At 36.5% G+C, this 12,443-nt stretch overlaps 2 protein-coding genes and 1 long non-coding RNA gene across 3 annotated transcripts in view; all 3 read left to right on the forward strand.

Annotated features, from left to right (window-relative positions):
• Nucleotides 1-2,642, forward strand: part of abcf2b (ATP-binding cassette, sub-family F (GCN20), member 2b) — a 14,134-nt gene extending 11,492 nt beyond the window's left edge. Inside the window, exons 14-15 of the mRNA XM_016480765.1 lie at nt 589-792; nt 1,546-2,642. Coding sequence (XP_016336251.1) covers nt 589-792; nt 1,546-1,662 — 321 coding nt within the window. The 3' untranslated portion in view covers nt 1,663-2,642. The remainder of the gene's footprint in view (nt 1-588; nt 793-1,545) is intronic.
• Nucleotides 2,643-4,229: 1,587 nt separating this feature from the next.
• Nucleotides 4,230-4,998, forward strand: LOC107684504 (uncharacterized). Its single transcript, XR_001633864.1, has 3 exons — nt 4,230-4,336; nt 4,668-4,730; nt 4,912-4,998. It is a non-coding gene; the product is annotated as an uncharacterized LOC107684504 (long non-coding RNA).
• A 1,943-nt stretch (nt 4,999-6,941) lies between these two features.
• Nucleotides 6,942-12,443, forward strand: part of prkdc (protein kinase, DNA-activated, catalytic subunit) — a 36,911-nt gene continuing 31,409 nt past the window's right edge. The window contains exons 1-15 of the mRNA XM_016480785.1: nt 6,942-7,215; nt 7,575-7,651; nt 7,749-7,853; nt 7,985-8,059; nt 8,264-8,372; nt 8,556-8,668; nt 8,745-8,844; nt 8,929-8,984; nt 9,091-9,121; nt 9,210-9,367; nt 9,485-9,631; nt 9,769-9,933; nt 10,244-10,412; nt 10,500-10,549; nt 10,638-10,772. Coding sequence (XP_016336271.1) covers nt 7,050-7,215; nt 7,575-7,651; nt 7,749-7,853; nt 7,985-8,059; nt 8,264-8,372; nt 8,556-8,668; nt 8,745-8,844; nt 8,929-8,984; nt 9,091-9,121; nt 9,210-9,367; nt 9,485-9,631; nt 9,769-9,933; nt 10,244-10,412; nt 10,500-10,549; nt 10,638-10,772 — 1,656 coding nt within the window. The 5' untranslated portion in view covers nt 6,942-7,049. The remainder of the gene's footprint in view (nt 7,216-7,574; nt 7,652-7,748; nt 7,854-7,984; nt 8,060-8,263; nt 8,373-8,555; nt 8,669-8,744; nt 8,845-8,928; nt 8,985-9,090; nt 9,122-9,209; nt 9,368-9,484; nt 9,632-9,768; nt 9,934-10,243; nt 10,413-10,499; nt 10,550-10,637; nt 10,773-12,443) is intronic.

A 12,443-nucleotide genomic window follows, 5' to 3' on the forward strand; every position in this document is an offset into this window, starting at 1 on the left:
ATATTGTCCTCTTTTGGAAGACCAAACAAAGTAGTTTCGCTTTCACAACGAATCACACAGTGCCTTCACAAAATTTAAATCGCATCATATGACCCCTTTAAATGCACTTGCATCTCCTAATACTTTTATACAAAATTGATGAAAACACAGTCCGTTATGTTTTCAGAACAGGACAAAACATCTGATATATCGAAATAGAAATGTGCATTAGGGTGAATCGGTGTGAATGCAGCCTTTTACAAAAAATTAAGTAAAATTTGCGCAAAATAAATTTGATATAAAATTTATATGAAAATGTAGCCATGTGCAGTAATATTGAAAATTGAGAATGTGACGCATACAGAGATTCCAACTATAAACAAAAAGCATAGAAACTGCAATTTTGGTTAAAATGTAAAGTTGTAAAGATGTATTTGCACAGCAGAAGAATTCATTAGGAAAAAATGTAGATCAGGAATCGTTTTGGAATCGGATCGTGACTCCCAGAATCTGTATCGGATCGTGAAGTGCCTAAAGATTCCCACCCCTAGTACTACTGTACTTGCTTAGGGTTTTTTCTGTTTTAACTGTCATATCCCCCTCTAACAGGTCAGTCCCATCAGGAACTTGTCAGATGGCCAGAAGTGTCGGGTGTGTTTCGCCTGGCTTGCGTGGCAGAATCCGCACATGCTGTTTCTGGATGAGCCAACTAATCACTTGGACATTGAGACAATTGATGCTCTGGCTGAAGCCATCAATGAGTTTGAGGGAGGAATGATGCTAGTTAGCCACGACTTCAGACTTATTCAGCAGGTATATCTTCAAAGCTAGTAAATATATCATACAGTCTTGTTTGTTTTCACATTTGACTAGGGGGCTGTTTACACCTGGTCACTTCATGCGTTTTGTCTGATCGGATATAAATCCGATCGCTGAAACCACTTCAGGAGGTGGTCTGTGACGCATTCCAAACGAAACCGGACAAGTGTAAATGCATCTGGTTGTTGAAACCACATATGTAAATTTTACTCCTCCCAGAATGTTAAAATAATAAACGTGTGAGAGCGTGTTATAGGCTATATGACATTATAGTCAGATATGACTGCGCTAATGCAACACGCATTGTAGTGGACAAGTAGCTGAGCATCTCTTCAGCAAGCCGACGCGCAAACTGCTGCGAATGAAACAAAGTAATTCGCAGACGCTCAACACACAATCATCTTCATTAAAGTAGTAAGACAAACTTATCTTTCCAGTGCTGATGCCGCGCGCTCTCCTATTGCGGTCTTTGATCTTGAAATGAGCTGATAATTAATAAAATGCAGCGCTTATCTTTTGATTTCGTTGGCGTGAACTCCGTTAAATTTAAATGTAGCGCGGGAATTGAAGATCGGATTTATATCCGTTTTGCGACGACACATTTATGTGGCCAAGTGTAAATGGAAACGTTTTAACAAATCAGATAGATATCCGATCAGTGAAAACGCATGAAATGACCAGGTGTAAACAGGCCCTAGATGTCTGTGATCTGGATTGTGTGATGATGACTTTTCCATCTCATTCTAGGTGGCTCAGGAAATTTGGGTGTGTGAAAAGCAGACCATCACCAAATGGAACGGGGACATTTTGGCTTACAAGGAGCACTTGAAATCAAAAATTGACAAACAGACTCATGATATATAAAATCCCATGAGCAGGACAGACAAACTTTTCCACCATGGATTGATTACCCTCCTCTCTTTCCCAGGAATTTTAGGACAATGAACCCCAATTTCCCAGCTGTTGATGTGGATTGCATTCCATTGTACTGTCATCTAGGAGTGTTGACAACTTCCTCAAGGGCAATCGTTAAAGCGTTCCCTGGTCTTATATCTCTTAATGTACCTCTCAGATTTCCCAGCATCAGCACATCTGTTTTATTTAAAACTGTAAAGGCAATAATGATTTATTGGAATAAATAGATTAAATTATGTTGGTGTAGAACAGTAGAACATCAAAGTATGCAGAAAACAATTTTCAGAATATCCCACATCAAATCATAACATACAGTATCCAAAATAATGAATGTAGACACATAAAATACCATTTCAAACTAAACAGTGTAATCTGTCAATAATGCATCCATGTGAATACACATCCACTTGGAACAACAAAGGGTGCTGCTGGAGGACTTAACATTGTTTTTTAACTGTTAGTGCAAGAGGAGCTCACATTAGGCAAAACTGTGTTGTGGTCATTTTTAAATAGTTTCTCACAGTCGCCTACATGCAAATATGCAAATACACAAACATGTTCATGTTTCACAATGAGGTACATTTATCAGTTCTAGTGAACAGCATATATATCAAGTCATGCAGGTTCCAGTGGTTGAGAAATGTTCTGTGTGTATTTCGGGGACACTTTTTTTTTCTTTTTTTTTTCTTCTTTCTTTTATAGTGTCCTTGTTACACATTACATGTACTTACTATAGTAACAAGAGTAAATTATGCATAATTACATGCAATAATCCTAAACAAAACTCTAATCCCAACTCTAACCCCGTAATAAGTGTATGTGGTTAATTAATAATACTCAGTACAATTACACCGTAACAAGGATGCTGTGAAATAAAGTGCAACCGATTTTCTTCGCTAAATCTGATAAGACCCTCCTTCTAGGAACATCCTCCCCGTTTAGGCAGGTAAACGTGCAGATGTTCAACTGTCTCCAGTCTTGTGGTTGCACATCTGCATCTCTTGTCTCTATCTTTCTATAGCACTCAGTCTGTTTCCCTTTAAGGTTCATTTCTTAGTTTATACTGTGTAAAAGGAGTGTGGGGTGTTTGATTGGGAGGGTGAGGGTGATTTGTATTATCCTCCCATCCACACAAACTGCAATGTCTACACTGGCTTTGCCAAAGCTTTTAGACTATATGTTTGGGATTCAGTGAGATGAAAACTATGAGCACCAAGTGACTTATTTGCTACTACTACCACTTTGACGTGCTCTCAATACATGTACATTGTTTTATAAGAGCATATCTAAAAATATGTTCTTATAAAACAAAAACATGCAACATATTTGTCCTTGGGCACATACTTTATTTTCACTGTAATGCAGTAAATAAATTGGACTATATTAGATTAAATCTTAATGGTTACAAGATACATATTGCTTCCACACCCTGCAGCAGCAGATGTCTCTAGTATTGATTTACTTCCATCTTTTAACAATTAAGGCAACCAAAAATTTGATTTGAGTCAAAATCCTCTTAATTCTCATCCTTGTACAAGGAGCCAATGTGTCATATGAATGATTCATGGGTAAGATGACCACCTACACATAGCAATATTATACAAAAATTATTTTCCTCTTGAGCTGCAATACAGTGTAGCTTACTTGCAACAGAGATGACAGAATATTAGTTCAATTAACACGAATCTATTGCAAAAGTAAAGTATTGCAACTTGGTGTTTTTTAAATCAAAATGGTTTGCTTGCTGATTTTGCGTCTTGGACATTTATGGTTTTGAGTACTAAATATATTAAGTTTTTGTTCTTTTTTGTAATCTGGTTGCTTAATAATGTAAATCTTTGATGAATGAAAACAATCTGCACTCTTGCTCTTGCAGATATTTGAGATAAGACGTATAGTTTTGATACTCTTACAGTATCTACATCCACAGTTGGCAGTCAGATTAATAAATATATGAACTTGGATCCAAGAGTTTGCAGACTGAATGAATACAGTTCCATTTCTCTACACTTTTTACCACATTCTAAAGCCGGAACACAGATTTGATTTCTGTTTTAATTAGCCATCCGGGATAACAACAGGTCAAATCTGGTGATGAAGCCCCAGTTCAGATGGAGGAGTCATTTATCACAGGACCTAATATAATGCAGGTAATACTAATACATATAACTCTACTTGTTGGCAAAAGATCCTTACTTCAACATTTTTCAAATAAACATTCTAAAAACAAATTATGAACATAATTCAGTGCACCAAACATGTTCATTCTTTTTATCCTAAATGGTGAACAATACTATACAAAATAAGTTGTACTTGATAATATATAGTGAATATATAGTGATTATTAAATGGAAGTGTCTCTTTCATTTGCAACATTTTTCTTATCAGGAACATGCACATTTTGTCATTATTGCAAATGCACATGACTTTATAACAAGGTTCAGTATAAATATTGCTGTGTAACTTCCTCCTCACTCTCAGAAGCAAATAGCTCTAGTGTTTAGGCTCTAGTTATCCTGGTGCAATGAAACAAAAATCAACCCTACATTTGACTGGAGGCAAAGTTTTACTTATTTTCATCTTTATACAAGGAGCCTTGACAAATAAGGTCAAAAAAACAAAGGTGAGATGATAACTTTACTTGCAATATTAATATTGCCATATTAGTAATATAGTAAAATAGCATTACATTTCATATACATTTTTCTCATGAGGTGCAACTAAACTGTAATTTACTTAATTGAGGTACAAATATAATATTATTAAGCATTATACCATTCCTTCTTTATTCATGTTAAATAATGATTAGCAGATCTGTTTTCTTTTGTTTCTCTCAGTTTGCTGAGAGTCAAACAAAACATGACAAATGTTTATGAAAATGAACTTAGTAGTAATGCTCCTTATTAAACATGTTTATGTTTAAGATTTTTTTTCTTGCTCTTTTTTCCTCTCAGTTTCCTGGATCCCATATGTTGGCATTTCATGATGAGGGATTGAGGGGTTTTAAATTTCATGAGGTGATGTCCCTACTGTGTCCAGCCATGTCAGATAATCTCATACCCTTTAGATCATTTATTTGAAATGATTTTACTTGAAATTTTTATTTCAAGATTTTTTGAGTAAATGTTTGATCCAGGCTACTGTGTTCTGAGTTGTAAAGCAGAACACAGCATTTGATTTCTCTGCTTTAATTATTAGCCACTGGTGGAAATGGATCTGTCAGGATTTGGATCCGGTGGTGACACAGCTGTGGAGAAGCCATTCGTCTCAGGAGATGAAAGACTAAAGCAGGCAATTCTCCGTTTTCAATTCTCTCTCTCCACTTATTATCATCTAAACAAATACATTTGAGGTCAAATAATTTGTGTGTATTATTTTTTTCTGAAGTTGTTCGCAAGAAAGAGCCAAGACGATTGGAGCCAAGATGACTAGAAGAACTTGTGGACCAATTTTCTCACTGCCTGTCTCTATTAAACATTTTTGTTTTTATCTTGGAATCATTGTTGGCCGTACTATTAAATTTTGTAGAATTAAGTAATGAATTAAAATGTTAGATGCAAACAAAAAACATATTAAATAAAAAAAAAATAATCAAATGATATTCATTGTTTCATTTCTCTTCAAATTCAGAGAATAAAATTAAATTTAAAAAAGTAAAAAATGACAATGTCATTTTTTCTGAAGGCTATTTGTGTAATTATACAGGAAATATTAAGAATACGCATGCATCTGAGATTATTAGCAGAAACAGATTTGAATACATGCAGTGCACAATAACTATAACCATAACCCATATATAAGACCACGGTTGTACTGTTTATCATGCATTATCTTGCTCGGGTGACAGTGAATGCTTGGAAATAATAGACTATTTCACTACCTTTTGTCCATTCACTCCAAACTTTCTCACATCTTTTCATGGACCAACATGTACTGCAGACTATTGGAGAATTTGAGTATTTACATGAGTAGTAATAAGGGCTACAGGCTGGTCAGTGTAAATTCTCTAGCTTTTTACTATATGTCAGTTAACATAGTTTTATTTGTGTGTTTTGTTGAATTTAATGTTAATTTAACCAGCATTTAAGTCATTATCTTAACTGCCTCAAAATACATGCTCTTAAGCAATCAGATGTTTTATACTGAAACCCACTCTGTAACTCTACTGTAAAACCAGCTCCTGCTGAGTAATGTCTTTGCATTAACCATCCCTATAAATAATTCATTTGTTATATCAGCAGTCTTATTATTAAGTTTAATCTTATGATAAATACAAAACAAAATCCATAGATAGGGCTAAGTATAGTTATTTTTTGCACTGAAGTGTAGGGTGAGGTAGGGTTATTTTTTGCACTGTAGAGAGTATACCAGGGGTTACCAAACCTGATCCTGGAGGGACGGTGTTCGGCAGAGTTTAGCTCCAACTTGCCTCAACACAAAGCCTGCGTCCCAATGCGCATACTATCCATCTTAAATTCTAGGTGATATTAGTAATTTTCAATACTATTTAGGGCAGATAGGGTGGATAGTATGCACATTGGGACGCAGAGACAGTTTCAAGTATACCTAGTAAAACCTTGATTAGCTGCTTCAGGTGTGTTTAATTAGGGTTGGAGCTAAACTCTGCAGGACCGAATCTGGTGACCCCTGGAATATAGAGTTAGGTCGAGTTATTATTTTTTTTCACTGTACATATTACAGTTCTAGGTGGGATTATTTTTGTACTGATAGTATAGTATAGGGTTAAGTAAGCTTATTTTTTCATTGTAGATATTACAGGGTTCTGTAGGGTTATTTTTTGCTCTAATAGTATGGTGTAAGGTAGGATTATTTTTGCACTATAGACACTATAAGGTTAAGAAGGGTTTTTTATGCACTGTAGATAGTATAGAGTTAAAGTACAGGGTTTAGAGTTTTCCAGCATTAGGAGTACTAGCTTGGCAAGACTTCCCTAACGCTTAGAATGCAGTCAAATAAAGCAAGGCTGTCATTGTCACTTGCTAGTTATGTGTTGGGCCCAAATGATGTGCACTGGTTTGCCCAAGAGCTTCAAAACAAGTCTGCACCGTGTACAGATAGATGTAGAGTTATTACTCTGAGGACAAGAATATTCTGCAGAAGCAGCATGGCGGGAACAGAATCTGATGGCGAGCAAACAGCGTCATCAAGCGGTTACATGAGTTATTGTTCTTCCAGAGTGACGTGCGGTTCAAGCAGGAAGTGAGCGCGTTCAAGTGGTTGTGTTGTTCTGTTTTGCCGCCTTGACGCAAACTCACTTGATTTACATAAGCTCTTTGTCAACTTTTATTCGTTTCTGATGTAAGCAACAGAGACAAATGATGTCTTCTGATACTTCCACTGTTGGAGGGATCCAGGGTTATCTCCTAAAGCTTCATTCATTCCTTGGAGACACAGAGAGCAGGAATGCTGCTATAGTCTGCCATGACATTATTGGAGACTTGGGGCAGGAATGCATGATAACTAAGAATGAGAATGAACTGGGTAAGAACTTCTTTATGCAAAAAGCATTGCGTTGTGTTTATGCAAAATATAAGTATTATTAATTACTTTTATGGATGGTTAAGCAAAATAAGATTACAGGGGCGCATGCAGCAGATTGACAGAGATTTGAAAACTAATGTTATCTCGGTTCATGTATTATCTAGGATTGGCAGCTGCATGCACATAAACTCGTATAAAGATGTAACCTAAAGTAAAAATCACCTTTTAGCTGAAAATAACAGCGCTGTCCTTCACCACAAAAAAAGTGTGCATATAAAATCACCATTGATGTATATAGGCATGTGTATACAGTAAACAGTAAAGTTGATCTTGAAATATCAATATGAATATATTTTCAGTTTTACAGACGTCTTTGCTTTTTGCAAAGGAAGAGGGATTGCTTGGCTTTCTCCGGAAGTCTCTCTCTAATGAAATGGTAAGAGGTATTTACAGGCAAATGATATATGGTAAATCTTCCTGACATAATACACATTTATTATAAAGTTATTAAAAAAATAAAGGTTTCTCCACAGCTGCGGGATACAAGAGTGGACATTCTAAATTTTTTAGGGACATTTCTGGAGAGAATCTCAGTCACTGTCCGAGGATGGGAGAAGAACTATGCAGTCGAACTTAAGGTACAGTACATTAAAACAGTAGTTGGCAGATTTCTTTCTGGTTTGGTGTCACGTTTTAATGTGCCATTTAAAGGTTGACTAAAATTACATATCACATTTGTAACACTAACTTATTTTCTCTGCATGGATAGGACATTTGTATTGTTGTCTACACAAAGGACAAAGCTGCAAAGTGCCGAATCCCTGCTTTAGATCTTCTAATCAAAGTAAGTTCTGTTGATCTACCGTGTGCTGTAACTTGCACTTGAGACTTAACTTAGACTTGTAGCCAATTGACTTAAGGTCTGCAAGGAGAAAGATTTTCTTTAAATGCCATTATACCTTTGATTTGAAGACAGAGAACCTGTGCTAATGACATATTTTGATATTTACAGACAAATAGTGTTAACACATCCCACAAATCTCTCTAGATACTGTATCTCACAAAAGTCTTCAGCATCACCCAGGATCTCAAAGTTGGTGATATGTTCAACAAATTTTACGGAGAGTTATCTCAGAAGAGTAAGATACCTGATACAGGCAAGTTGAGGCTAATTATTGTCTTATTTAATTTTCTGTTATAGCAAAAATATGTTGCCGTTGTCATTAGTCATTTTAACAAGACTAATGTTATGATGTATTTTTAGTTGCATGTCAGAATACAAACAAAAACGCTAGCACATACTGTATGCGTTGTTGAAATACAAAATTCCCTACCAACAGTACTGGGTTGCATTTATGAACTTCTCGGAGTGCTTGGTGAAGTGCACCCCAGTGAGATGGTCAACAACTCTGACAAACTCTACAAGGCCTACCTGGGTGAACTGAAAGGACAGGTAAAGACGTCCTATCTGCATATGGAAAAGTGATCTTATATGTATGTATAGAAGTGCTAAAATCAATGGTTTTCAGATGACATCTACTACAAAGGAACCAAAACTTCCTGTTGTTGCTGGATGCCTGAAAGGAATCACAGCTCTGATGGTGAACTTCACCAAATCAATGGAAGAAGGTGGGCATGTGTAGATTTACTGTCCTGAACTGGTCTCATCCTACTGTTACTGAATGAATATGCTCACTGCTTTTCTTTAAACAGACCCAGTTACGTCAAAAGAAATATTTGATTATGCGCTGAAGGCAATCTGTCCACAGGTAGGATTAATAAATGTTGTTAGTTTACCCTTTTTGTGTAGTACATGTCACATTTTCTGTTCAGGGCTCCCAAATACATGCATTTCTTCCTTCTTTGCATCTCTAGACTGATATGAAACGATATGCAGTCATCTTTGGTGAGTGGAATTTGATATCGTTATGTGATATTATGCAGTGCATCCCATGTTTAGCTTATTCATTGTTTTGTTTTTTTACTCTTGACAGCCGGTCTCAAACTGTTTGCTAAGCATTCCAGCCAGTTCGGCAGTTGTCTCATGGATCATTATATGTCTATCTTTGATGTTATGTCCAAACTTTGTGGACATATAAATGCAGAGCTGAAAAAGAGTAGTTACACAGCACTAGAGTCTTTCCTAAAACAGGTATTTTCTGTTTATTGATTATTCAATGTTTAAATGTTTTCTTTTCTCTTTTTTTGCGGGATGTTTAACTTGGTTATGATGACATCTTGTCAAACTTTTCCTCTCACTGTCGTAAAGGTGGCCACTCTTGTGGCAGAGAACATTGAGTTGCACAAGAGCAAGCTGAAGTACTTCATGCAGAAGTTCTGTGCTATCATCAGGACCATGGAATCCACTAATAGAGAACTGTCCATTGCTATCAGAGGATATGGCCTGTTTGCTGCAGTTTGTACATTTTAACACAATAGTAACAATAGACTATAATCAATGTCTCTCAGGAAGTCAAATTATATTGCACTATTCTAGTTTTTTCTATTTTGTGTTTCTAGTTTTAAAATTCTCTTGTGTTTGTTTGCCTTTAGCCGTGTAAGGTGGTGTGCCCTCAGGATGTAGATCTGATGTATACAGAGCTGATTCAGAGGTGTAAGCAGATGTATCTGACTGAGACTGACCGGGATGATGACAATGTCTACCAGCTGCCAAGCTTCCTCGACTCCATAGCTAGTGTTCTGGTACACCTTGACCGGGTATGATAAATCTCCTTTACTGTGAGCTGTGCAATGCTCGATCTAATCCATTAAAAATGTTGATAAATTGGCTTTTCAAATAAACATTCAGTGTGTAGGTCGGTTTTTAGTCCTCTGTTCTATGCTACTACACCTAATAGGTCTGGTCAGCGTTTTAAGACCCCAAAAATTTAGTTTCAAGTGTCTCATATCGTAGAGTCAAATGAATATAGGCAGTTTTTCAGTATTTGTTGCTGTTGCCTTTCTTCTCTCTGTAGTTCACCTGTTTTCACCTAACAGATTCTAATGTAATTTCTGTAACTGGATGCAGATCCCTGAAGTGTACACTCCTGTGCTAGAGCGCCTCCTTGTGGTTCAGATGGACAGCTTCCCTCAGTACAGCCAGAGAATGCAGTATGCTACCTGCCGCTCCATCATCAAGGTGTTTGTTGCCATGGCAGTTCGAGGTCCAGTCCTCTGGAGTTTCACTAGTTCTGTGGGTAAGGATGAAATGGAGGTTAGCTTTGGCTGGTCTGATTCATGGTTAGATTTACTAGTGTTCACACTCTTCATTTCTTCAACAACAGTTCACCAAGGCCTGATCAGAGTGTGCTCTAAGCCAGTTCCTCAGTCAGACGTAAGTGTTTTTGCTGAAATTGTTGATCTTTTTCTTTTCTGTTCATATTGTGATTATCATGATATCATAATATTCATCTGCCCATTAGGAGCAGAACATTCCTTCAGGTGCTTCTCAAACTGAGGAAGACTCCGCCCTGGTGCGCTCTGGGAAATGGAAAGTTCCTTCATCTAAGGACTACTTGGACCTCTTTAAGGGGCTTCTGGACTGTGAAAACCTTAAAGTAAGAAATTATTATTGGGTCATTCCGTGTCGAATCAACCAAATTTCAGAAACTTCCCCAGCTCAAATTTTTGATTTTGCTAATATTTTTTTCTAAAGAAAGATAAGCATGTATAGTGATGTAAGCCAAAATATTAAATGTCATGGATTAATATTTACTGAGTAATCCGCTTTTTTGTAGAGGGGGGTCAAACTGGCAATTTTCACCTGAGATTCAGAGCCAAATTACAGGGGGGTAAAATGACTTCATAATGTTACTTTTACCCAGAGATTAGTAGGTTTATTAGTAAAATCTGTTGACTTTAGCAATCTTTGTTGCATTATGTGCCAATGGTGACCGTTCAAAAATGGGGATAGAGCACTTTTCAAGTTTTTTCTCCAAAGTTTGCAGGCCTGTGACTCAAGAAGTATTAAAGATATCTTAATGCCTTTTTAGATTTTGGGTCTTAACAAACTTTTCTTTTTGGCATCTTAATTTTTAAGGCCCTATATGGTTTGGTTCCAGAGATATTGGGATCTCAATATGGCTCCTGGGGTAAATCGTTAAATTTACCATATGCACGATTACTTCCTGGTTTTAGATAAGCCAGCTCAGTCATTTCCGGTCAACTGTACTGTGCCATAAGAGGAGCGCCCTTTGCTTGGTTTCTCTTCATAATCCATTCACAATTTGGAGAAAAGTTTTGTTTGTCTAAGAGGACCAAACATCCACGTATACCGTTTCAGGAATGACAAACGTGAATAATCCGTTAAATCATGCCACGAGTCATTGCTATGATTGACAGTGGCAACGGAATGAATCATCTGACGAGCCGATGTAAAAATAGAGCTTTGCATTAAGTAATTCAGATTAAATTCAGACTAACAAAACTACAGCAGCAACAAGTCTTTGTTCGATATAACTATGATGTAGTTATTATATTAAATCTAAACATTTCAAAATAATGTTCAAGTTAACTTGTATTTGACTATATAGGTATTTAAATAATTCAGCATTATAGGTTGTTGTCTGGCCTTATTTATTTATTTCTTTAAATGACAAGTGACTTTGTGACTTCCTGCACTTGCTATACTTTATACTTAGGTGCGATAAAGTACTAAATTTGTTATAATATTTATTTTATAAAAAATCAAAAGACGTGAAAAAAACTAGGGAGTTGAAATTTGCAGCTGCAGCCAATGAGTGATCCTCTGCTGCCATCTCCTGGTTATAACGGTAATTTCATTTTCATCTTAAAAAGTCTTTATTTTTCGCCAAGAGACACGATTTTGCCACATATCTTCATGTTGTCTTCATGAATTAAAAGTGAACCTTTAATAAAGTGAATCTTACTGCACAGAGTTGAGAAATAATAAAGGCTTTAAAATGTTATAAGATTTTAAAAATGTGTTCATGGCTATGAAGGTAAGATATTGATTATCAAGAATAGCATTACGATGTCGTTTAAGAGATTAGCCTAACTGCCTAAACCGTTACGATAGAGTTTATTTGTCAGCATTTAAATGTACAGTTACGTGTCTGGGTACTTTCCTGGGATTACCAGACAAGACATGCAGTCTGAACAGTCTGAAAATGCAAAAGGGTAACGAACACCTCTGTCAGTTACAAAACATTTATGTGCGCTGTGTGCAGAGCCCCTCTCCTGGTGCCATTCACTCCCCTCCTGCGCCA

Source organism: Sinocyclocheilus anshuiensis, unplaced genomic scaffold (genome assembly GCF_001515605.1).
Source record: "Sinocyclocheilus anshuiensis isolate Anshui unplaced genomic scaffold, SAMN03320099.WGS_v1.1 scaffold613, whole genome shotgun sequence".
Lineage (NCBI taxonomy): Eukaryota > Metazoa > Chordata > Actinopteri > Cypriniformes > Cyprinidae > Sinocyclocheilus > Sinocyclocheilus anshuiensis.